Source organism: Maylandia zebra, linkage group LG3 (genome assembly GCF_041146795.1).
Source record: "Maylandia zebra isolate NMK-2024a linkage group LG3, Mzebra_GT3a, whole genome shotgun sequence".
Lineage (NCBI taxonomy): Eukaryota > Metazoa > Chordata > Actinopteri > Cichliformes > Cichlidae > Maylandia > Maylandia zebra.
Window position 1 is genome coordinate 43,349,426 of NC_135169.1, and position 25,361 is coordinate 43,374,786.

General features: G+C 41.8%; 1 protein-coding gene across 3 annotated transcripts in view; it reads left to right on the plus strand.

The window, feature by feature from the left end:
• The window catches only part of plcb3 (phospholipase C, beta 3 (phosphatidylinositol-specific)), a 60,588-nt gene that overhangs the window by 20,161 nt on the left and 15,066 nt on the right, over window positions 1-25,361 (plus strand). For all 3 annotated transcript variants that reach the window (XM_076881893.1, XM_014411103.3, XM_014411104.4), the window contains exons 3-17: window positions 15,521-15,589; window positions 16,679-16,816; window positions 17,135-17,214; window positions 17,305-17,358; window positions 17,573-17,645; window positions 20,167-20,267; window positions 20,366-20,532; window positions 20,960-21,106; window positions 21,198-21,355; window positions 21,562-21,644; window positions 21,915-21,999; window positions 24,507-24,654; window positions 24,808-24,906; window positions 24,989-25,062; window positions 25,148-25,244. In XM_076881893.1, coding sequence (XP_076738008.1) covers window positions 15,521-15,589; window positions 16,679-16,816; window positions 17,135-17,214; window positions 17,305-17,358; window positions 17,573-17,645; window positions 20,167-20,267; window positions 20,366-20,532; window positions 20,960-21,106; window positions 21,198-21,355; window positions 21,562-21,644; window positions 21,915-21,999; window positions 24,507-24,654; window positions 24,808-24,906; window positions 24,989-25,062; window positions 25,148-25,244 — 1,573 coding nt within the window. The remainder of the gene's footprint in view (window positions 1-15,520; window positions 15,590-16,678; window positions 16,817-17,134; window positions 17,215-17,304; window positions 17,359-17,572; window positions 17,646-20,166; window positions 20,268-20,365; window positions 20,533-20,959; window positions 21,107-21,197; window positions 21,356-21,561; window positions 21,645-21,914; window positions 22,000-24,506; window positions 24,655-24,807; window positions 24,907-24,988; window positions 25,063-25,147; window positions 25,245-25,361) is intronic.

A 25,361-nucleotide genomic window follows, 5' to 3' on the forward strand; every position in this document is an offset into this window, starting at 1 on the left:
CAAAGAGTCAGATTGTCAGTCATTGAATGTTTTCAACAAGGTGGTAAAGCTGCTCACTGTGACTGAAGATAGTTTCACAAAAAGATGACTTGAGACAGCATTTGAGGAAAGAGAGGAAAGGGACAACACACTGTTTCCAATGTCACTGATTAAACAGTGTACATCTTTAGTTTTCTCGGAGTCATTAGAGAAAAAAAATCAAAATAGGTACACTCTATGCACTTTCTTTTTGCAAGCTTGATGCCTAAATTACCCACAACACAATTGTACCAGTAATTTGGACAGAGATCCGTATAGACTGAAGCAGAGGTGAGAGGTGGACCGGACACTCTTTCCCTACCCACAGATTTATCACATGTTTGTAGATTTTATATATTTTATTATTATTATTATTATTATTATTATTATTATTATTATTATTATTTATTTATTTTTATTTTTTTTTTACTATTTAATTTGTAAAAATGTGTATACACACACACACACACACGTAGGAAAATATTTAGTATACACATCCAGAAATGCATACACTATTATATATTGTACATATATTTATTAGTTTCAGGTTGGCCATTCTTGTATTTTGCTCGTTTGTGTTGTTGTGTTTGCACATCTCTGTTGCTTGTGGGGCTCGCACACAAGAATTTCACTCGCATGTGCTGTGCCAGTGTGCCTGCACATGTGATGTGACAATAAAAGTGATTTGATTTGATTTGATTTGATTTGATGTTGCGCTTTGAAAGAACATCATCCGGTCTTTAAGTCTGACGCCATTAGCTGTTTCTGGGTCCAAACTCCGCTTCAGGTCCCAACGTCAAACGAACACTGCGGCATCACTGAGAGTTAAACTGTCTAAATTGTTCAATCTTTAATAAAATGATCAGTTTGGCTGCTCTGCCAGGTGTAACAATTAAGTTTAAAATACAGGCGTCTGTGAAAACAGGATTTATGAAATTTAACGAAGGTCGAAGTTAGCAGGAAGTTAGCTCGCTAGTTTCAACCTAAACATAATATACTATGTTGTGACTGAGAGATTTCTGAAAAAATTAAAATTCACAGCTCTGCTATAACTTCATATATAACTGACAGACAGAAAACTAAACAGCAGTCACGTTTGTAGGGTTACTGACGTTTGGCTAGCTGGCATATGATGCTACGTGGTGGCTAGCTACACAGCTATGGTTAGCATGACATAAACACATTAGCACAGTGACGCTGGAGGATGAACGTTAACCTTTTTACACTCAATAAAAGTTAACGTGAGGGTTCCTGATGGTTTTGGAGAAATGCAATTGTATGGCAGGATCCTGTAAACGGACCAAACTTCAGTCAGAGCCACTGATATAATCCATCCACTGACGTTTTTTAGGGGTTTGTTTAGGTTAAATAACAAGATACAAAGCATTAAAACCATTAAAAAAACAGCCTTAATAATTGCAGAGTAGTTTGGACCTGGAAGCAAGGTTCATATGTTATCGCTTGAAGACCGGATTGTATTGAGTCCATGTTGTTCTGTCACAAAGTGAAATAGACCGGTTTCACATTACTAATCAATTGAATTAATGCGAGCTTGAGCTTCATTTAGAAGAGTTTTTGAGACCTCTACATCATCAGTGTGATTTAAAACCTGAATAAGTTGCATAAGTTGAGTAAATTTTTAAACATTAAGTTGCATAAAAATGCCAGAAGTACCAGAAATGTACAAATAAAAACTCATATGGGCTAATTTATATTTCATTTCTTTTTGTTCTTCCTAAGTTGCCAAAAGGTTCAATAAAAACACTTCAGTTTTTTTTTTTTTTTTTTTAATCTAATTTTCCAGCAGTTATTTTGTGGTCCAGGCTTTACAGAGTTAAACAACATTTCCATGATAAACAGCCGTCTGTTACACACATGCTGATTCCTTATTTGCTTGACTCTAAACACTTCTACACATGCTCCGTAGTCCTGAAACTTTTCTAGACTTCACCACCATGCAGCTGCACGTGAGATTGTTTAGTGGGTGGGACAGTTCCAGTCTTTTACTGGCCAATTCTCTAGTGCCAAGCTGGTGTTGTGCTTGTTTTATACCCATTTAAGAATAGAGCGGGCAGTAATTGGGTAGATGTGCCCTCCCTCCTGCTTGCTCTATCAAGGCAGCGCCCTCACCCAAACCCAACAGGGTGTTTCTAATCGTGATGATCTACAGCAGAGAAACTCCAGCCATGTGTGGAAAAAGGCTGATTAGTTATTACATCATTTGCGTTGTGGTGTTTCTTTATTTATTTATTTTTTGAAATAAGAAGAACATCAGTTTAATGCCTCCTTTGAAATAAAGTTGCACTAAATGCCAGATTAGATTTAATCCCTGTGAGTGTGATGAAAGAAATCTAGGTGGACTGTCTGTCAAGCCGACTCCAGTCCATTTGCTTGCGTGAACCCAGTTATGCAAACAATGGATTTTCATAATATCAGATTTTATCTTTCCACTACACCAATGCCTAAGTCGAGGAAGATTCCCCTCTGCCTTACTGGAAATGCAAGCAGCAAGCGCTGGTAGTGCCGCCTCATTTGCCTCGTGTGCCACAGTGTTTGACTTTTCTTTCATTGCTGCCTTTTGTCTTTGTTAGTGTTGGCATGACTAAGGCCGATTGTGGTCCCCATTCTTACTTCAGTAGCGGGAATCCAGCTCTCTGATGACCGCGGCCACGAAAAATCCTTAAAAACCTTCAGGCCACCAAGGCTAATTACAGGGAAACACTGGTGTCCTTGACATGGATAGGGTCAGACTGGCAGTGACTAATAGTGTTTGCTCATTATGTTGGATGTTATGTTGAAAATGACTGGCCAGTGCTGTTATATTTGTTTCTTCAGCTTTTCTCAGAATGAACAGCAAATGAGAATCGGGCTCGGGGAAATCTTCCTTGCAAACGTCCTGTTGCTCGTGTTGTTGAAAATAGGTGCACCTGAATGTATAAAAATGCACTCGGGCTTTACAGAAGTCCTAATTTAAAGTGGCTGTAGTCATTTCAACGATACCAGAGTGAAGCTTCAATTCAGCGTTGCGACTCCCCAGGAGATTTCCAAGCAGAGCTGAAAAGAAAGAGGACACTGCAACACAGATATCCAGCGATCATTAATGAGAACAGTTAATACGCTTTTACACAGATGACAAGGGTATTCTGGAAGAAACCCATTTCTCTGAATAGAGCCACCCAAAATATTGGCTCTCCAGTGTATTTTTATATTTTTGCCACTCTGACATTTAAATGATAAAGAGCAGAGATTTACACCAAAGTCATCTATGAGGATTTAATTTGAGGATTCTTCCCAGTTGACTTGATCAAGATCTATTGCATCAACCTGATTCATTTAATTCAGGGTGCCCGTGGTCACTGAGTGGAACTGGATCACTCACTAGAGTCATTTTTAGAATCTCAGCAAAGGCCTGGAAGGACATCGAAAAAGTCCGCAACCCAAAAATGTCAAAAGCACTTTTCTAACAACTTAAGAGGATGTGTTGTACCACAAAGGTGACATTGCATTTTATTTAGGACAGGCACGCAAGCATGAAAGCTCGACCCCTCCTCTGGATTTCATTTTGAGCGGAGTTTCTCTTCCGTTTCCCGCCCAGCATATAGTTCTTCTAATCGCTGCAGCTCAACAGTAATGTCATAACATGAAATAAATTTACTCTGTGGATGAAAAGATGTTGTTGTGAATAACTCGAAGAGGAGCTGACCACCCAGGATGCAGTGGGGCCATTGATTTGAAAAAAGAAAGAAAGAAAAGAAGTAAACTTGTGTTGAGAAGAGCATCCCTAACAAACCACTTAAATATTGGCCTACGTGCAGCCCAGGGGAAGCATGTTTCCATCCCTTTTCCTCTTCCTTCATCCGTCACCCTTCTATTACCCTCCTTTTATTCCGCGCTGACTTTATTTGGATTACCTGCCTCCTTTTTCTCACCTTTTCACATAACTTTTCCTCATGAAATCTGGTTTATCTCAGTCGCTTTGAGCCTTTTCACCTTTTTCACCAGGTAATTCTCTCCTCATCCTGTCTTATCTCCATCTGCGTTGTGTCACCTTTGTCTCAATCTTCGCTTTGTTTAACATTTCCCTTTAAATATATCTCTACTTTTCTCTTCTTTTTTTCCAGGGTCTCATTTATCTCCGTCTCTTTGCTGACACTTTTTCTTCACGGCGATTTTCTTCCTGCTGATAATTTCTTTCTCCATCCTTCTACAGCAATCTTTCACATCTCTTCCTCTGCACCTCCCCCTTCCTTCTCTTTGTTATCGCCCTCTCTCCATCTTTGTGTAACGTCCAGAGGTTCGGCTTATGAGACCTCTGACGTATGAGTGTATACTCAGAGCCCAGAACGTCCCATAAGTCTTCCGTTGTTCTGTGGAAGAGCTTTGTCCTGGGAAACATCACACATTAAATAAATCCTTCTGCGAGAGGTGTTTGGTGTGCGGGTTTATCCATTCTCAACTCTGCTAGTGCCGATAACGACCAACTGTTGCTGACAGAAACACAAACACACACGCGCTGTACACAGTGGTTGTGGGCAGACACACCCCACCGTGCACTGGTCTGCACTGTTTTTCCCCCTGTCTTTCACTTCACTGTGCTCCTTTCTTTGCCTCTGAGATAAAGGAACATGACCAGTAACAAGAGTTTTCTCTGTCTAGTCAAAGAACAACTTCACTTCAACCGCTATTTACACTCTTTTGGTATTGCATTTATACATCATTTGCATGTTCATTTGTTATTTTGGCCTCAAAACAAATTACTTGATTTGCTTTGAGCAAATAACAGCTCAGCAAAGTTTCTAATTTAAACTTTAAATTTGTTTATTTTTTTATGGTTATTTAAAAAAACCTGGCTTGGGTTCAAATAAGCTCTTTTTTTTGGTAATCAGCCTGTCATTTCTGAGGATTTATGGAGGCATTAAATGTTTTCCCATGACATTATGATGAGTAACATGTTGTTGGATGAGATGCCTCAGCACACACTGCAAATGTAACCGTCCTAAATACAAGTTTTCTTTGACCTTACTTAACTAACCTAAGGCATGTTGTAGCAGACCGCTATGGTCCAATAGGAACCCAGTATGGAGGAGCTTTCTAGGAGGCATTGCAGCCCTCCAACCCTTAAGCAAAAACTTAGCACTTTGGCACTGTCGAGGAAAAAAAACAAAAACCCCTTTCGGTCATCGTTTCGTCTTCAGATCTGTAACAGTAAAGGCTTGTGACCTGCCATAATTCTTAACTCCCAAAGATCCCACTTGAGTAAATAGCTGTGGCTAAATGCTGAACGCAGAGTGCATGCCAGTGGTCGCGGGTTACACAAGATCCACATGCACATCCCATACCCACACATCTGTTACAACATATGCTTGCAACTTCCTGCTAATTCTGCAGCGTGTCCTTCTGCTGTCCTCTGGCCAAACTTTCCTCCTCTTTATATTTGTGTCTTAACCTCCTAGGACCTGTCGTCCACATATGTGGACATCACATTTTGAGGTGTCAAGACCAAAATACAAAATTTTGCTCTAAAAGGGCCTGATATCCACTTACGAGGACATTATGCTGCCGCTGTTCTATCGAAATTTAAAACGAATGTCCTCATATCTGGATCTCATTTTTCTCAGAAGCAAAAATCAGTAAAAAAAAAGAAAAGAAAATCAGGTAATTCTTTGTTTTTACATTCATCAGGTCCCAATCAGCCCAAATAGCAAAGAGAAATTGAAAATGCATACTATGAAAGAGTTCGGGTCTTAGGAGGTTAAATTAGGTATCATGCAGATGCTACTGGGGTTAAAAGAACAGTAAGGTTGAGGCGAATGGAGCATATTTGGATGGATGTTAAACTACAGCCATAAGTACATAAAAATGTCAAAAGTTTATTGTTTGCCATTTTAGTTTCTATGCATTTTTTATTTTTTGCTGTAAGAAATCATCCTATGAGAGGGAGCAAGGGACACTTATAGCCCGACTCACACGGCTGACAAAAAAACATTGAACCTGCAATCTTATATTGCAGTCCTACTGAGGCCTATTGAAGCTGGGTGCCAGTTTCCCCTTAAACTCCTGTTTTCGCCTTTTTCTTATAGTCGCCCTCTATTGCTATTTTTATACTAAACTGACAGCCAAAATCTGTGTAAATCTGCCAGTATGTTCAACCACTGCACATCGCTTTGTGACTACTGGCTAGTCACTAGTAGACATTCAAGGTTCCAGTCACTGTAATGTATTTACCATCCTTCCATATTCTATCAGTGGCGTCCTTGGCTGGTATTTGCATTCATCTCTTTCTGCAAAGCTGAGAAAAGTTTAACTCGGGACGAGCGCCCAGCTGATAAAGGCTGCTATAGATGCCAGCGCCGATGTACCGATACTGCTGATATGTTGCTTGTGACCCATGCACCTTGCATGTCCTGTGGTTATTTAAATGCTGTGATAGATTAGCCTGCTAATAAATCAGCACTTGATTTATTAGCATTTATTTATTTATATTAATTTAATTTATTTATCAACCACTGAGCGTGGCTGAGATTTTCCCATTTCTTCTTGTCAATCCAACTTCCATCTACCATTTGTTTCACTGCAGAGTAAATGTCTGGGTTAAACAGAATAGAAACGGGAAACGAATATGGCGGGATGTGATGAGTCATATGGTTTTAAAGACCAACGCCAGCAACGCACATCTTTAGTGTTTTTCGCTTGGTAACAGTCCTGACAGTGCTAGCACGGATGATCATTTCCAATGAATAAAACTGACCTCAATTCAGTTCTGTACTTTCGATCCTGGTGGAGAGCAGCCTCAGCTGTCACCTGGTTTGAGGTGAAATGCACCTCGCCCAATGACTAATCTTCCCGTTTGCTCGGTTTTACACTGCCTGTCCTTTCTTTCACACGTTTGGCTTCAGCTCTGTCTACACTTCTAATCCTTCTTCAATTTGTCCTTCTCTCCCTGCCGTTTCCCTTCCCCATGTTGCTCTCCCTCTTGGGGCAGCTGGTAGCTATCAGAGGGATAAGGCAAAAGATGTTCCTCTAATATAAACTGAAGGATGACATTTCCTCCCTCTCTGATCTCCATTTCTTTTAGCATTCCACCTCGCTGTCTAGGTTTTCTGTCCTTGTTCTTCCTCTAGATTTTAATCAATGAATACATGTTCTCACCAGTGTTTGGTCTTTTTTGTTTTGTTTTTTGGGGGGAACAGCACTTCTAATCTCTCACTCTCTCTCTCTCTTGGCGTGGGAAAGTGGGCAGGAAGTAGTTCAGACGCGGCATGGGGGTTCTGGGGAATTTTTTTTTGCCCCCTCTTCCCTCATCCCTCCTCCCTTCTTCTACTCTTCTTGAATTCCCCTTGTTCTGTCCTTCCTCCTTCCACTTGTCATTTCTTCCTTCTTTCCTTTAAGGTGTCATATCGATACCACCTGGGCTTATAAACATTTGCCCCCTGAGGGATGTAACCTGTGTCTCAGACTTCCGGTTTGGTCGGTGATTTTGCACGCCTTCACCAGACTGACGTGTAGGACACAAACCACAAACAAAAACCTGCAACGATATGTCAGGTATTGTGTGTGTGTGTGTGGTGTGAGTTTTAAAAAACACCCAGGAGGCGTGAAAGTGATACGAACCATGCAAATCCAACATGACAAAAAGCATTAGGCAGTGGATGAGGCTGAGATGGGATTTTAAATAAGTGTGTATCTCTTTAAAGAGGTCATTTGGTAATAACGTTGCCGTTAATGAACCAGAACCGTATACTGAACGGGTAATAGTGAGTGCATGCATGCGTGTGGATATGCCAGGCTAGGAAGTATAGTAACAGCCTCTTGCAGCTACACAGCTCTGTGTGTGTCTGTAAATGAACCAACTGAATTGTCAGTAAAATGACTGTTGGCAGGTATAAGTAGAGATCTAATAGAGATTATCTCCCTTGCTCAAGTCGGACATCCCCAGAGGAATTAACTTGGAGCGGGGGGCTTGCATAACACACTCTTGATCATCTTTACACACACACATGCGCACACACAGTGGTTCACAGGGGAAGTTGAGCGTGTCGGCCGATACTTTGACAGCTTCCTCCCCGTGTTTTATTTTCTGTTGACATTATCTGCTCGAGCACATGGCAGACCGAGTCTTCCCATTAACTCCTGTATAGACGGAAACATAGTGACACTAATGCACACACACAGACACGCACGCACAGACAAAAATCACGCACAGTGTCAAAATTCAGTTCTTCTCTGCGAGAAGAACTGAGACGCTGCACGGTATCGAATCCATTGTGTGAGCAGATGCTTGTGCATGTGTGCGTTTCTGTTTGACAGACGTGTCGTTCTCTCGGCGTAGCTAATGAGACTGCCACCCTGTCTCTGTGTGTTTGCGTCTATCAGTATGTGTGGCTTTACTGCTCAAGTCTTTTGCAGTTTCCTGAATTGTGCAGCGTAATGTTTCAGACTCTGAAGTGAAAATGAAAAGGCCCTTTTAAAAAAAATAGATCTCTGAATATTAAATAGAAAATAAACTTTTGAGCCGCTCAACAGCTGAGCAAACACATTTGTATAAATGTGTTTCACTTGTACTTAGCTTTCACTCTTCTGTCCAGTTCCTCCTAAAACTCTTTAGTGGGGTTTCGAGGTCATTTGATGCCGACTGTCGGGTTCTTTTATTCTGAAGTTTTAGATCATTATCTTGCTGTAAAATGAACCACCAACCGACCAATCTCTCCTCCTTTCTCACCATTTGATAGTGAAACACAGCACCTTTTTCTGCACTACAGCATTTTCCCAGTAAAGATTTAGAGGGTATAGTAACCCAGATTGTTTCAACACAGCCTTTGTACAGAAATGGGATTTGTAAGTAATCAAATGTTTGCACACCTGCAGAATTTTATTGCATAAACCTTCAAGGTCAAATTAACACCTATTGCTTCATGAAAGCTGAAACAACCCGTCTTCTATATATACGTCTGCTATTTTTTCCCCAGCAGCCTACCACTACCTACCCTTTAACCCTGTATTTTGCACAACTCTGTTGCTTGTGAAGCTCGCACACAAGAATTTCACTCACATGTGCTGTACCAATGTACCTGCACATGTGATGTGACAATAAAAGTGATTTGATTTGTCCAAGTACAATTTCTTTTTTTTTTTTTTAAACAAGCTCAAAATTTTATTAATACTGTTCTAATAACAATAAAAACTAAGAAAATGTCAATTTTGAGGAAAAATCAGTTATGTCACATTAAACACATGCAAATAGAAACACGACTCACAACCCAAACAATTAGTTCATTCTTTGTTAATTGTAGTTGTGGGTACTCAGGGTATATCTGTCACTGTTTTACTTGCAGGTACAGATTTGGTAATGTGGTTAAACTGCTGGCTCATTTACAGCCTGTAAGATGTACTTAATTTTCTCTTTCTTTAGAGACACCACTCAAATATGCATTTTGATTAGCATAGTATCTGTAAAGACTTGCTTCTTTTGTCGACATACAGACTACCGGCTCGAAGTTGGTAGAAGACATACAGGTGTTTGTGTCTACTTGCCTGCATGTTTATACTTAATCTTGTTGTCTGAATATACCTGCAAGGTTATTAATCAACACATTAAATATATATTCAACAGTTGCTGCTTTAAGTTAGGCTAAGCTAAGCTACTTTAGCCCGACAAAGTTCTTGCCTGACTTCGTTTCTATCGTAGTCTGTCATTGCCCCTACTCAGACCTATTTCTCCCCAACCAGTTACTTGGAAACCAAGGTATCTGCCTGAATGTGATGGCATGCCAACAACCGGTTTGGCTAGGATTATAATGATGAAAGGGACCAAAGTGAAAGCAGTTCCTCTTCCTCAATTTCTTGTTCAGTAGTCATGCCTGGCAGCTAATATACAGAACTTTCAAATTGCAATATAAAATATCTCAGACATTGGTCACAGCACACACCTGAACAATGCTTAACAGTGTTAAACCCGGCCGTCTCGCTTATAGGCTACTTGAGATTTTACAGCATTGAGAATTTAGTTGCAAATTTGCACACGATGGTCACTTCACCCAAACTGAGCTAAACGTCCAGTTCAAATTTCTTGTTTTACAGGCCTGTGAAGTGTGATGGGTTGTGAACTGCACGCGCTTCTATGTCACTGATGTTCTGGTTTCATTGTGAAACAACGCAAACAATAAATTTTGTGAAGTAGACAAACCCAGGAAAATGATTTATGCTGATTACAGTTTCAGGTTTAGCTGAGGATACGAGTGTGACTGTAATGTCAGTTTCAGTATCAAACTCAGTTTTAAGTGTGTGTGTTTGTGTGTGTCGTGGGCTGCGGGTGGCTGCACACGAGGGCCTTGTTCAACCTGGCACTGATCCATGCGTGTTTGTGTTTCATGACCAATCATGATTAGTCCAACTGTTCTTGTGTTTTACGAGTTTTCATGTGAGTGTTCAGCCCGGTTCACCCTGTTTTTATTTGCACTTTGAGACACTGTGCGGTGCTCATTTTGTTCAAGTCCCCTCTCAGTCTTGTTTTTCGTCTCCATAAACGATGATGTTTTCCATTTGGACGGACCTCGGCTCTCTTTCATGTTTTATTGTTTGTCTCAGTCTTAATTTTTCCATTTATTCAGCATCTTTTCTCCGTCTCTGGTGATTTTACAGTAACACGCATTATAAATCACTCTGGATCAGATCTCCTGCTAAGTGGCTGAAATGTGAACGTTCGCGTTCTCGCTCTAATGTTTGCCGGCTTTTCATTTTCACTCTGAAGACGACAGAAATATGAAACAGCTGAGTGAGGAAGAAAGCAAGTTAATAGAGGATTACGGGCAGAGTGGAAGAGTGGGATCAAACTGGTATAGACAGAAAAAATATAACAAAATGACAGAGTTATAGAGCTGTCCCATGCTTCACAGGGGTATTAAGTGTTCCCCCCTCCTCCTTCTATAAACACCTTGCCAAGTCTCCCATCAGAGCCATAAAACAGTTTAAAGCTCTCTTTGTTTTACGTCTCTGCTGTTTCTGTGTCCTTTAAAGTCCTCTTCTGTCTGTTACCTCTCCACTGCTGTGCACTGATTGGCCCGTTGGGTCCCAGCCAGAAAAGTCTAGGGTGGATACGCACGCCGTCCTGGCCTAACTGTCCCTGCTAGTGTGCATGTATGAGCGCTCAGGAGGTATCAGTTTCCTTTTATGCCGTCATTGTGTGCCATTTGATAGGAGCTGTGATTGGTCATTTGAGACGTATTTAGCAGCGGTGATCTTTCAAACACACACTTGGGCGCGTCACAGGAAAGGAGTGGCGCTCCCCTGATTGTTTAGTTGCCCTTTCATATTATTCTAATCTTGAGAAAATGAATGGGGGACGGCGGCGAGGCAGGAGAGACTAGGGGAAGCGGGAAGTCAATCAAAGAAATGAAGGAAAGGAGTGAAAGTGAGCAAGGCCCTAATCGCAACGCGGCAGCGTTTTACTGTACTCACTTCAGTGACTAAATATAAACTGACCTACTAGTTATTGCTGGATCAAACTCACCTCTGCACGCAAACAATAAAACATTAAGACACAGCCTGAGCTACAGCCCCCACCCCCCATAGCTATGAATGATGATTAACCCAGCTCTGTGTGGAAAGTCAACCGACGTCCACCTTTTAAAGTTATATTTCGCATACCGATATCCACATAAAAAAGTGAGAAGCCTAAGAGTTTTTGGTTAATTTTTAGTTAAGAAAGAAACATCAGCTTTTAGATTTACATGTTTTCTGTTGATTAAACGAGACAGGTTATGTTGCTCCCTGTGTTTGTGCCAGTCAGATTGGCTCCTGGGCGTTGCTTGTATTGTATTGCGTGGACAAAACAGACAACTACTCATCTCCTCTTACTGTAGGTAAGAATGGGAAGAGTTGTTCTTCCAAAAACAGGCCTGACTCTACCTGCGAGATCCGAGACACTGGATGGACCGAGTTCAGCTTGTGTGCTTCTTCTTTCTTGCCCACTTTTTGTTTGTAGTATATTGTTGTTCTTGTTGCCATATAATAAGTCTTTTATTGTTGAACTGGAGTGGCATGATGGTTTGGATTATGAGGGGAAAGAAATGTGCTGGGGAGGGGGGAAGCTGTCACAAGTCGGTGTACTCCAACTGTCCGGCTAAATGGGGAGCGTTGCATCAGGAGGGTGGTCGCTTTGCACAGTTTTGTATTTAATCCTTTCGGCGACGCTACTTTATACACTCTTGACATGCCTCGCTGTCATCATGTCATACACCAAACACAGCCTCCCAGTTTTGTTGATCTATTTAAGCTGCAGAGCTTCCCATCTCACCCTCTGGCATGTGAGCTCCGCAGCTCAGGAGGGCCCAGATGCGAAAATCAGACTGTATTCCTGTGATGTAATGAATCATTTCAAACATCAGTTGTGTGGCTGTGAGCGGGACTCTAGCCAGCCCTAGGGTGGAGTGTGAGATTCAAGATGCCGGGTAAGCCTTCTTCTTGCTTCCCTGGCACACTGAGCATTATCTAAAAGTTTATTATTTAAACAACAACTGGCGTAATAATGGTCCGTTTAATATTTAACATTGAGATCTGGATCATATCGTTTGATTCTTATTTGCAGGTGCCTGTAGATTTCTAAGCTGTCATTTCTTTAAGTTTATGATGTGTTGTTGATGTTGGCCTGAAATTTGAACTTCACAGTTCATTGTTGAGCTTGTAAAAACAACACAAAAACAAACCCACACAGCGGAGGAAGCGGTGTCACATTAACGTACTGCATGTTTAGTGCAGTCTTTACACTAGTTTACATAATGGCTCGCAACAAATGCGGATAATAGCCCACTATTACGCAGCAGTATGTTACATTAGTGCTTTTGTGGTTTATTAAAATAATTCACTTATCGAAAGAGCGACAGTTTAGTATCACTTCCTTGGCGTCAGCGCGGAAACATACATAAAACATGAATTGTTCTGAAGGGTGCGCCTCAGCTTTTCTTTGGTGGGAACACTGTCAGCCACCTGCCTATGTAATCCACAGCAGAGTGCAACAAGTTCACAGTAATCGCTGTAAAAGGAGCGGGTGTGCATTCTGGGAAATGTAGGAAATCGCTAACTGAAGCAGAAGTGCACACGGCAGGAAAATTTCTCGGGTCCAGCAAAAACAGTAAATTAAAGTAATTTATAGCACTTTATCACAACATGGCTCCTGGAAAACTCATAACCCGAGTCATTCAGAGCAGTAATGAGCCCGCAGCTGAGTCTGAAGTGATAAATAGAGGGAGCTGTGTTTGGTCTTTGCACAGAAAAGATGAATGGAGCGCTACAGCTGCCGTTACTAGCTTAAATATTACACACTGAAGCACACGGATGCACACACACGCCAAATGGGCAGAAGGATGGAATATGTCAGGAATGTGCTTTCAGAGAAGATCGACCTTCACACAGACTCACACACCACGTCATGCACTTGGAAACACGACCTAGTGGCAAAACACAGATTTCATTTGGCACATTCTGCCGATCACATGCTGACACATTCGTACTCATCCTGCGTGAAGGTTTTCTCGCGTTCTGTGTATCCAATGTGCACTGACTTGCAAGGCTCTTCCACACACAGACACACATGCGCTTGCACACTCACACATACACACCCTGTCTTGCTCAACAGGTCAGGATGTTTCACAAGTTGCAACCTGCACATCAAGGATATGTCTGCGTGCATTATCACTGGTGTTGAGTGCGTGTGTGTGTTAGAGTGCAAAAATGTTAACTGTTAAGGACGCGCGCACACACAGTCCGCAGACCAACTTGTAGACTCATTTCTGTGGTCTCCAAGGAGTCACCATGGCAAAGGCAGAATGAAACCATGGCCTGTGGGAGAGAAGACATGTGCGTGCGCACATAAATGTGTGTCCTACAGACCCAGAAGTGGTTTATTCCCCCAGGAAGCAAGTTATTCTCCACAGGCCAATCAGAGGACAAGGTTTGAGACAGAGTTTAATCCAATTGGTCCAACACTTCTGACCTTTAATACTCGCAACCAATCCCGGGGGAGGAGACAGTCTGCAGGGCGGTAAAATCACAACCCGAGTGTAATAATGACATAGGAATCAGGAAGGGACGAGTTTAAATACTGTGAAATGTTTTTGCTGTTATGTTGGACAGAGCATACAGTGTGAGCAGAACACGGAAAAGGAATGAAAATGGCATGTTTGACAACATAAACGAGTGCAGACTCGTGCAAAAAAACACAAATGCTTTATATTTTTCACTGATGAAATCATAAAGCAGAGTCATAAGGTTTTTAAAGCAAAGCCGCTCAGACCCAGAAGGGCAAGCGAGGATAAAAAGAAGTGACTTGGTGACATGGATGAAGTAAAAACAGCTTTGGGGAACGAGTGTTGGACTAAACAAATATTTACACAAGGCGATGCATGCATCCTCACGTGTGTTTATGGCTGGATTTACGACCACGCTCCCCATCTCCTGTCCGACCCTTCCATTTTTGTCTCCCCTCGTCACCTCGAGGCTAAGGGTGTAATTGTTGCCAGTCGCTATTACAGAGTACCTCTTTTTCACTCGTTTCTGTCTCCGTTTTTCACTCGTTTGCATGTGCGTGCATGCGTTCATGTGTGTATATATTTGTGCCGCAGCATCAAACATGCAAATGTTCTCCAAAGATCTGTCCTTCCTGTGTGTGTGCAGAGTCCCTTGCCATTTTCTGTCTTCCGTCACCCGCACAATTCATATGTCACTGCTTGTGTCTTGTGTCTAGAGAAGCGGTGGAGTCTGATGAAAGATAAATAAAAGAGGTTTTAATGGAACGAGGTAGACGGCGCATGAGCTTTTTGCCTGAGGAATTAATTTCTTGCACAGGCTTTTATTCAAGTTTTTTCTCTTTCTCCCACACTGCTCCATGCAAGAGCAGCAGACTTTTGCTCTATCAGCATTTCTGTTCGCTGCGTCTTACATAAACTGCTAACAGCAGTAAATAATATGTTTAAAACCCGTATGTGACACGAGAGCGGTGGTGCGTAAGGAGGCTCGGCCACCGTTATTGGTTAAAGCACGTTTTCTAATCGAGATTTTGATAATCCAAAAAACCCCAAAACCTCCTAATAACTAATAAAAATAGATTCAGAACCACCAGAAACACATGTGATCATTTCACCCAAATTTCTCTTTGATGAATGGATGCACTTTATTTTAATCAGTCCAGCTCTCTGCACAGAGAGTGTAAGGGCTTTTATTTGTGCTGCATGGATCCTGTGTATTAGATCTGTTTTTCCTCTATTTATTTCTATGAGTCCATCAAGTATTTCTTGATTTATAATCATGTATCACATCAGAAGCCCTCAGAGTCAGGGAAACAATATATGTGTGCATGACACTGTGTAGAAACAGATGAACTTGCATCTCACAATTTCCTCTTTCCCCACCCGTTTAATAGGCTGACTGATAAAGATTAGTTGTCCTGCTCTCACACGCTTTCACTGAGTGTTTGTGATAACACAAATCTTTTGATATTCCTCTCCTGTAGGATGTCGAGATTTTGGACATCAGTTACATCAGGGACACCAGAACGGGAAAGTATGCCAAACAGCCAAAGGTTGGTAATATTTGTTTATGCCTGTGTGGGAGAAAAGAGGGGGGAGAAGCTGTTACTTTGTCCCCTGACCACAAACGTGATGCTCAAATGTGACTGTCGCCAAACGATTCATGTGCGTTTCCTCTCTCAGCTGATGGTGCAAAGGTGACGGAGTGCTAATGAGGCTGATGACAGATGGACTATCAGACAGGAAGTGATATAACCAGCGACTGTTAGTGAGGAAGTCATTGTGTAAGAGCCTAGATCTGACCAAGGCAGAGTGTGAAATATGGGCGCGTATTAGTGGTAAACAATTCAAACACAGATGTGTGGCGAGTTCATTCTGCACGTTAAAGTGTTTATTACAAATGGTTCTTGAAATGGTAAGATAAAGTCTTATTTTTTATGTCATACCGTGGTTATAGTATGAAAAGTGCATTAGAAATATTGACTAAACCTGCTATAATCAGTGGATGATATCTCTGTTATTAAAGAGCCTTCTCATAATTCATGGTTGCACTTCCTCTCTCATGTTAGCATCTGTGAATCTAGGAAACCGTCAGCGACTGTACGACACCTTTGAGATTTACAATCTGGGGTGAGACTTCCTGATTTGGTCTCCATGTGAAGTATTTACCTGCTTCCAACCAAATCCTGCTCGAATTTGTGCCCCTTACCTACAGATTCTGTATTTTCATATGTTGATATGTGAACATTGGTAGTATGGACGCCGTCTTTGAGCATTTTGCGTGTTTCTTTAGCACTATATTCCCTATAAACAGTCTATAAAGAGTGCTCCTGGCTAATGTATTTAACTGAAATGAAAGAGAGACATGATGTCACAAGAGTGATCTATAATTGACAGAAAGCCATTGAGTGTTAGAGAGAGTTGGTGGAGGGAACACAGGGGTGGGCTAAAAAGGAGGAAAGAGTCGTTTGGTTAATTAGATCAGGGCGCTACACCGCATGCATCACATTTAATATCCTCAGGAGATGGAGACACGGACGAGTCTTATCTGTCCGCTCAGTGTTCAGATCGTTGTTGAATTTGCTAGATCGTGTCCGTGTAATGAAACATCCTGAAAAAGCATAAATATCTTTGTGTGCCAGGACGCAAAGGTGAAAGAAGTGCTGGGCCTTACTAAGGAGGTGAACGGAGAAGGGAAGCTGTTAACCGTCGTCTATGGCAATGACCTGGTCAACGTTTCTTTCCTCAACTTCCAGGCCATGCAAGAGGATGTAGCGAAGGTAACCACAATTCTTAACTAGCTTAACTGTCCAAATAATTTATAGTTTAATGTATTTCCTCCTTTTCTTTTCCTCTTTTCCATCCTCATGTCCCCCACTGCACTCCTACCTGTACAGCTGACTTTATTCCCTCAAGCCTTGAGCTGATTGCTTACTTTACTTTGACATAAAGGCGTGCGTATGTTAAGTAGCTAAAAACAGAGATTAATTCCTGTGTGTGTCTGCTACACTGTATATAGTAACTGTTTCACCAAGGTTTAACATGAGGTGAACAGTCAAACAACCGTCTTTTATCCTTTCATGTCTGTGTGTTTCCAGATTTGGACAGATGAGCTGTTCGCTTTGTCCACAAACATACTTTCCCAGAATGTATCGCGGAACATCTTTCTTTACAAAGCGTAAGAGTTTGTGTGCGTGCCGTCCTACAATACTGCGAATTTTCGATGATTAAAAAATACTCATACTTGACTGTTCTTTGTCTTTGTCAGGTACACGAAGTTAAAGCTTCAAGTGAACCAGGAAGGGAAGATTCCAGTGAAGAAGTGAGTACCACCCTCGCCAACCACTTTTAAACTGCTCCTCACTTCTTCTTTCTTTTCCTCTTCTTTGTCTCTCTTCCACTTTCTCTCTCGGCTCTTTTATAGTGACTCTGATTTTTTTATGTTTACAATCACTTCTTAGGTTTCTGACTCTTTTTGCTTGCACGCGTCACTGTAAACATTTGATCTGAATGTGATTTTGTACTTTGTCTTTTAGTGTCATCAAGATGTTTTCTGATAAAAAGAGAGTGGAGACAGCTCTGGAGCAGTGTGGCCTCATTAATAACAAGGTAATCACTCAATAAAATCACTGATCACATGGATAGTCGACATATGGGTTTGGTGAACTGGTGTATGCATCGAGAATGGCTGAAATGAACTGAACTGCGGAGGCGTTGCATATAGTTGTGTTCTTGGTGTGTCTTTGCAGTGCAAGGAAGGCAACAAAAGTTGGCAGGCCTGTGGAAGAGTAGCAATAACAGAAAATAGTAAGATTTCAGTGGGTTGCAGGACAAGACATAACACGTGAAATGCTTGTTTGTGGATTTTGTTACAGAGAGAGGCTAGCTGCTGCCTGTACTCTTACACAACAGTTAACATGCTGCTCTTAGAGGCATGTTTGTATTCAAATAATATTGGCCTCACAGTTTTTAAACACAGCTTCTAACATTTCTAGCTTTTATCTGTAGCCACATGTTACCCTGAGTTAAAAACCACCTAGCAAGCTAACATACAAATGTAAATCCTTTGTTGTACATAAAATAACTGCATACTAAAATACAAATTGATGAAACGGTTTAATAATGCGGTGAAAGCACTGAAAATACAGGTGAACTAATAAATAGGGTTGCCAACCGTCCCTTAAAATACGGAATCGTCCCGTATTTAGAAACAAAAGTACACGTCCCGTATTGAGCTAATAAGGGACGCACTTTGTCCCGTATTGAGCTAATAAGGGACGCACTTTGTCCCGTAATACAGTGAGAATCAAAAGTAGTCTATAACTTTTAATGGAATTAACGCTTTGTTTGAAAACATAATTCCCAGCCCCTCTCCTGCTTTGTGACCAATGAGCTGAAAGCACACTTATGACAATTCGAGTATGACAATTCAGATTACCGCTCATCTCATTGGTCGAGGAAAGGTCGCTTGCGGAGAAAATACCGGAAGACAACAGATGACCACAACAAGAAGCATGGCCAACAGGGGAACAAACGCCGACTCTGCGGTGCAAGTCTCGGATGACAGTACACCTAAAGCTGGGCAAACACTGTGCGATTTTTTTCAGTCACGTTATTCAGCTCCTGCTCAAACTGCACGATTGACTCGCAGGGGTTAGAAGTTGGTAGGTCACGATGCAGGTCTCACACTATACTGCCCGATGCTCTGATGCGACCTGAGTGCTCACACTGTGCCTCCATAACATGAAGGTTATAACAGAAAATCTGTCGCTCGCTCTCTCTGTCTTTCACTCACACAGACACACCACCACCATCAACTTTGCTAAATTGCTAATGAAAAACATTGATCAGGCAGCTGTGATTGAGCAGCAGAGTAAATCCAACTATTTTCACGGTTGTTGTGGTCGTGATCATTTTGTGATGCCACATGGAAAAGGCTCGGATGAGCTTTCCAAAGTTCTACAAGTTGTGCCTCCATCGCTTGTGTCCAGATCACACGCTGCACAGCCGTGCTGCGCCGTCTTTTTCACCAACGTTTACGTTTACGTTTGCGCGCGATCATCAATCGCTCGTGATGGTGTCACCACAGGCGCTCAGCCTGTGGTGACACCCTCACGAGCGATTGATGATCGGGAGCTGGTCGTGAGGTGTTAATCACTTCTCGTTACCCCACGTATACTACACGACGCACGATGAAGGCCAAAATCGGTCCGATCACTCAAAAATCGGCTCAAAATGGGCCAAAAATCGCACAATCAACTTCAAGTCAAATGGTTAAAAAAATAATTTCACACACAAAAAAAGAGCTAGAAAATTCACCACACTGGGAAGGGTGAAGACAACTGGGTCGCCCGGCCCTGGCCACGAGGTGTCCCTTATTTATTTTTCAGGGAGTTGGCAACCCTACTAATAAATGAACAGGTAAACTGGCTGCTTCAGCTACTACATATAGCTAGCTAAACATAGTATAGCTAGCTAACTGACTAGCTTTGATTACTGCAACTTGCTCGTAGTGTTTTGCTAAACTTTTTAATTATTACACAAAGTGCAACTCTTTCTCTTACAGTACTTTCTTTCACACCCAATAAAAACCTCTTGAAGTTCATTTTAGCAACAATGGAAATAAACCAATTTACACAGCAAACTAAAGATTGCCATGAATCTTGTTTTCTCGACAGTGTGCCTGCGGTTAAAATGTTAATCATGGTAACATGCTTTCTACTAAGACTCTTTCTAAAACAACTTTCTGCTAATCTTTGCTTGTATCTGCTGTGTACAGTACCTCAGCCCTGTGGGTTTGAGGTAAAATTTGTTTTTTATTTATTTATTTTTAAAAAACATTTTTTTGATGAGTCAGTGCAATCTTTCCTAAAATCAGTTTGAAGTCACAAGACTTTTTTTTTTTCTTGAAGAGATACCAGTGCTGTCAGCATTTCTCTGTAGATTGCTGTACTCTGGAGCCTCCTGCTGGGTACTCAGAGCAATGCAGCTTATAAAAGCCTGTTAATATTCTCTCTAGACAACAGCACATAGCAGTGTAATGTAATGCTGTCTGTTGTTTATTAACTTATCAATGTGTGTGCTTGAGGCAGAGCCTGTTTATAAAATCAAATCTGTCTTTTTGCTTCAGTCAGAGGGAATAAAGCCAGATGATATCACCTGGGATGCCTTCCAGAAGCTTCTGGACAACTTATGTCTTCGACCTGAGATCCAGAGCATCTTTGAGGAAAGGTGCGCTTTAAGGATGCTCTAGCTATAGTCTTAGGATTTCTAGTAATACTCTTGCGTACATGTTATACACTCGGACTCTTATTTTGTCTCTGCTCCAGTGGCTCCAAGAGGAAGCCGTTCATCTCTTTGGACCAGCTAATGGACTTCATCAACCGCAGGCAGAGAGACTCCAGACTAAACGAGGTGCTCTACCCCCCACTGAAAAGAGACCAAGTCCGACAGATCATGGAGAAATACGAGACCAACACCAGTCAGCTGGAGAGAGGTCTGTAACTCTCTGTGTGGCATCAGGCTTTTATTCAGAGCTGAATCAGTGGATATGATTGGTTGTTTTTAAAACTGACCTATTACAATTTCATGTCTTTCTCCTCAAACACGCATGTTATTTAAAGTGCTGTATGCACTATAGTTCTTGATGACCCTGATGAAGCGATAGCAGGCCAAAAAACGTTGGTAAAGTACTAAGGCTGTTCTTTATCTGTGTTATTATATTAATAAACCTGTGAACAAATTAGCAGCACAGCCATAACTATGTTAGTCCGCGATCTGCGAGATGATTGGCTGTCCTGCTGCAGCGATCACATCTGGCTGCCCTCTGCGCCTGTTGATGCCTCTCCTAAGAACAGCAGTCTTTGATCTGTTGGGATGTTTCTGGCTGTTTTGAAACGCTGTCATCGCGTTCTTTCTTGCAGACCAAATCAGTTTGCAGGCATTCAGTCGGTATCTGGGGGGAGAGGAAAACACCATCGTACCTCCAGAGAGGCTGGACATCATCGACGACATGAACCAACCGCTCTCTCACTACTTTATCAACTCGTCACACAACACGTACCTCACAGGTGTGACATGTAAACGGCATGCATGCAAGCGTGATGGTTCATTTGCTGGGCGCTTTTTGGTTCTGAACCCATAGCTCTTCTCGTATCTTAGTGGGCCAGCTGACCGGGAATTCTTCGGTGGAGATGTATAGGCAGGTGCTGCTCACCGGTTGTCGCTGTATTGAGCTGGACTGCTGGAAGGGCCGACCACAAGATGAAGAACCCTACATCACCCACGGGTTCACCATGACCACTGAGATCCCCTTTAAGGTGGGAGCTGCTGCAGAAATGTCACAGGCACAATTCTGCTCTCTTTGACGTTTTTGTTTTCCTCTTCATCAGCTTGATCAGTTGCAGTTTTGTGTCATTTTTTACTCTTGTAAAAAATTTAATGTGGAGTAATTTTCAACAAACAAAACCTGTGCTGAGGGATTGTGTCCAGTTTTGAGTTTTTATCATTCTTGTCTTGACTGCAGGAAGTGATTGAAGCCATAGCAGAGAGTGCTTTCAAGACCTCGCCATACCCCGTCATCCTGTCCTTTGAAAACCACGTGGATTCGTAAGTTGCACGTCTGTGTGTTTTGTCAGGAGTATTCAGATGATTTGGTCTTCTGCAGACTCTTTGCATTAGGGATAAGCACAGCACGCTTGAGTTCAGGTTATTTAATACCAGACCAGATGCAAATCCAATCCTTTGAAGGAAATGCTCGCTCTGTAACATGTGCAGTGTTCAGAGTGCAAAACATTCCTAAACCAATGAAGGGTTTATTGGGTTAATGATTTTTAGGACACTAAACCAACCAACCAACCATTTCTTCTGTCCTTTCAGAGCAAAGCAGCAGGCTAAGATGGCAGAGTACTGCAGGACAATCTTTGGAGATGCGCTGCTCATCGAGCCATTGGAGAAATATCCAGTAAGTCATCTCTGATGTGGATGCTGAACTTTTCCCTCAATTTGCTGCTGCCACACTTGTAAAAGTACCGAATTTCCCAGAGGAACCCACCCGAGGGATTAATAAAGTTTTATCTTATCTTAAAAGTGTAAAAGTCCAAATGACTCCAGATGTCTGAACAGATCGGGTCACTGCTGGGCTGAAAAACTTGAAGCTTTTTCCCCCCCGTTCACCCAGATAGAACCCAAAGTTTCTAAACCCTGCACTCAGTGAACAGTGTATTAGCAAAGACAGATAACAGGCTTCTAGCTGTTTCATGTGTACTCAGCCTTTTTAATGGGGTTTACAATGAAAGGTAACATCCCACGAGCCTGAACATAGCTCTAGTGCATGACTTGAAGACCTCCATTTATACCAGGTAGCCAATGATCAGCCTAGATTTGAATCTTTAGCCATGTACTTGTTTTATAATCAGCTCAGCGAGGGGGTTCAGATAAAAGCAAATCAGCAAAAAGGATAGAGCATCATCTTGGTATATACTGCACTTGATGGTGCTATAGGCTAGAAGTTGGCTTTTGATGTTTTTCCACGGCTACAATGAGTTTTTAAATGATAATTAGCAGCACCCTCATGTAGTTCCACATTCAGTGGTGTGAATGCGTGGGGGGTTTAGGTCATGTGTTTGTTTTTTCAGTCTAGTTTTAGATGATCACTCTTTCTCTCTCTTTCTGAGTCTCTCTGTTTCTCTAAAAATATACAATTTGTCCCTTTTTATTTATATAACAACTTTGAAGTTTTGTTTTTTTTTAGTTTTAATGATTACATTTGCTGTTCCTCAAGGCAAATTATTAAGACACTAATATCTTTTTACTCGTCTGTCACGGTGTTACTCAATTTACAAACCATCAAATACGATTGCACTCCTTATGCCGATCACCTTGTGACCTGACCCGTCTTGGCTTTTGGTTTCACAACGCACAAACAAACGAACAAGAAGTATCAGCTGGTTCAGTCCCAACCGATGGCCTATAAAAAAATGTAATTACCAAGGTAGAAACATCTCATCATGGGTAAAGCCAATGAGCTCTCTCACAACCTTATTGTTGCAAAACATACTAATGGCACTGGTTACAGAACAATTTCTAAACTATTGAAGGTTCAAGCAAACACTGTTGAGGCCATAATCCAGAAGTGGAAATGACATCATTTCACCATAAACCAGCAACGACCAGGTGGTCCCCACAAGATCTACAGAAAGACCTGCAGTCAGCAGGCACCATTGTTTCAAAGAAAACCATAAATCATGCAGTCAACCGCCATGCCCTGTATGCACGCTCATCATACAAGGCTGAAGAAGCATGTTTAAAGTTTGCTGAACAACATTTAGACAAGCCTGTGAAATACTGGGAGTCTATAGTCTTGTCAGATGAGACCAAAATTGAACCATTTGGATGCAATAAGTCACACCATGTCTGAAGGTTAAAGGGACTGCATTTCACCCCGAAAACACCACACCAAGAGTGAAGTTTGGAGATGTGAACATCACGGTGTGGTGTGGCTGTTCTAGCAAGCAGCACTGGCAAGCTTCAGATAAAAGGAAGCTAACAAGGAAGGATGGGTGAATGGAAAATGTACCAAGACATTCTTGATTAAGAATCTGCTGCCATCTGCTAGGATGATGATGATGATGAAATGAGGATTGATGTTGCAGCAAGACAATGATCCCAAACACACAACCAAAGAAACTTAATTTGTTTTAGAGAAAGAAAATAAAGCTGCTAGAACGGCCCGGCCAATCACCTGACCCGGATCCAATTTAAAAAATCAGGATTTGAAGAGTGTTTGTGTGGATGAATGGGCCAAAATCACACCTTAGCAAAGCATGCGACTAGTTTCTCCATACAGGAGGCTTTTGCTCAGTATTAAATACATTTCAGTAAGCGCGTTCAACACTTGCATCACTTGCTGACATCTGGTGAGAATTTCACGTCAATAGCACCTTTAGAGATATATTTACTTAGAAAATTGGAGGAGTTTCAACACTTATTTTAGCCTATGCATTTCTAGTTTCAAGAGTCATAGAGGCCAGTTTAACATTACCAAACTGTTGAAAACTGTGACCTTGTTTGCTTTGCTTCTTTTAGCGCAGACTCATTATTCATCTCAGATAAAGGCACATGTGCTTCTTTTTATTGCTCAGCTCATTCAGTCAAGTAAAGATAAGAAAAGATGCTTTATTTATCCCCAAAGCTAGAAAATTACTGTGTTACATCACCTATAACGTTAACCGTAGAACAGCTCGAAGTAAAGTAGAATAGCTTGCAAGAAAAGCAAAAACCAAAACGATATAATATGATAAAAAGGGCAAAACTTGCAGAAAAGAAGGAGCACAAAAATCGTATTTTCTAGTCAAATATGTGTAGCTCTAAAATACCTCTTCTCATTATATTTAAATATCAAGAAGCTCGTCAATGCGACTACATTATTCTCCTCCCTCTGACAGCATGGTGTTATCCTTGTGATTTTAGCTGAGCGAAGGTCAGCTGCTGCCTTCGCCGCAGGAATTGATGGGGAAGATTCTTATCAAAAACAAGAAGAAACATCACCATCACCGACCCTCTGAGAGTGGCAGCATAAGGCGCAAAGAGCCAGGGGAGCAGTCTTCGCCTCACAACGGTAAAGTGCAGGCAATCACCCGTTCTCCCCTGCTGGGATAATAACATCAACTTAGCCTTTGTAATGTGGTAAATGATTGTAACTGAAAACGAAGTTGATGTAGACGATCAAAAGAATTCCTGTTAAGCTGATAGTTTGCTGTTGCGTGTGTAGACTGCCCTCTGACAGAAGAGGGAAGCCAACTCCTGTCCAATGGAGAGGAAAAGCTGGCTGAAAGGATGGTGAAAGACTCCGAGCCTCGGAAGTCCATTGGTGGGTTGAAGAAACAAAGGATCCCAGCACATTGTAGAAGTTGTCTTATGTAAAGTTACTTTTTCTAATCACACCCTACCAGGAGGTGAAGGAGAGAGCGAGGAGGAGGAGGAGGACGAGTCGGTGGCAGAGCTGAAAAAGCCAAACTCCGACGAGGTAGGTGCCAGCAAGAGGACTGATGGATTGTTTGACTGGCTGGTATTAGGCTGCTTTATGGATTAGTGGTATCTGCCTCCCGCAGGGTACCGCCAGCAGCGAGGCGAACGCCACGGAGGAGATGTCAAATCTCGTCAACTACATTGAACCCGTCAAATTTAAGACCTTTGAATGGGCAGCTAGTAAGTGTGTGTGTGAGTGCTTAACGGAAAAGGAAGGATGCATTCACTTTATCAGGCAAAAACTGCGAGTGAGAGGAGCAGCCGTGTTTATGGTGTAGCTCATTAGCCAAACAGACT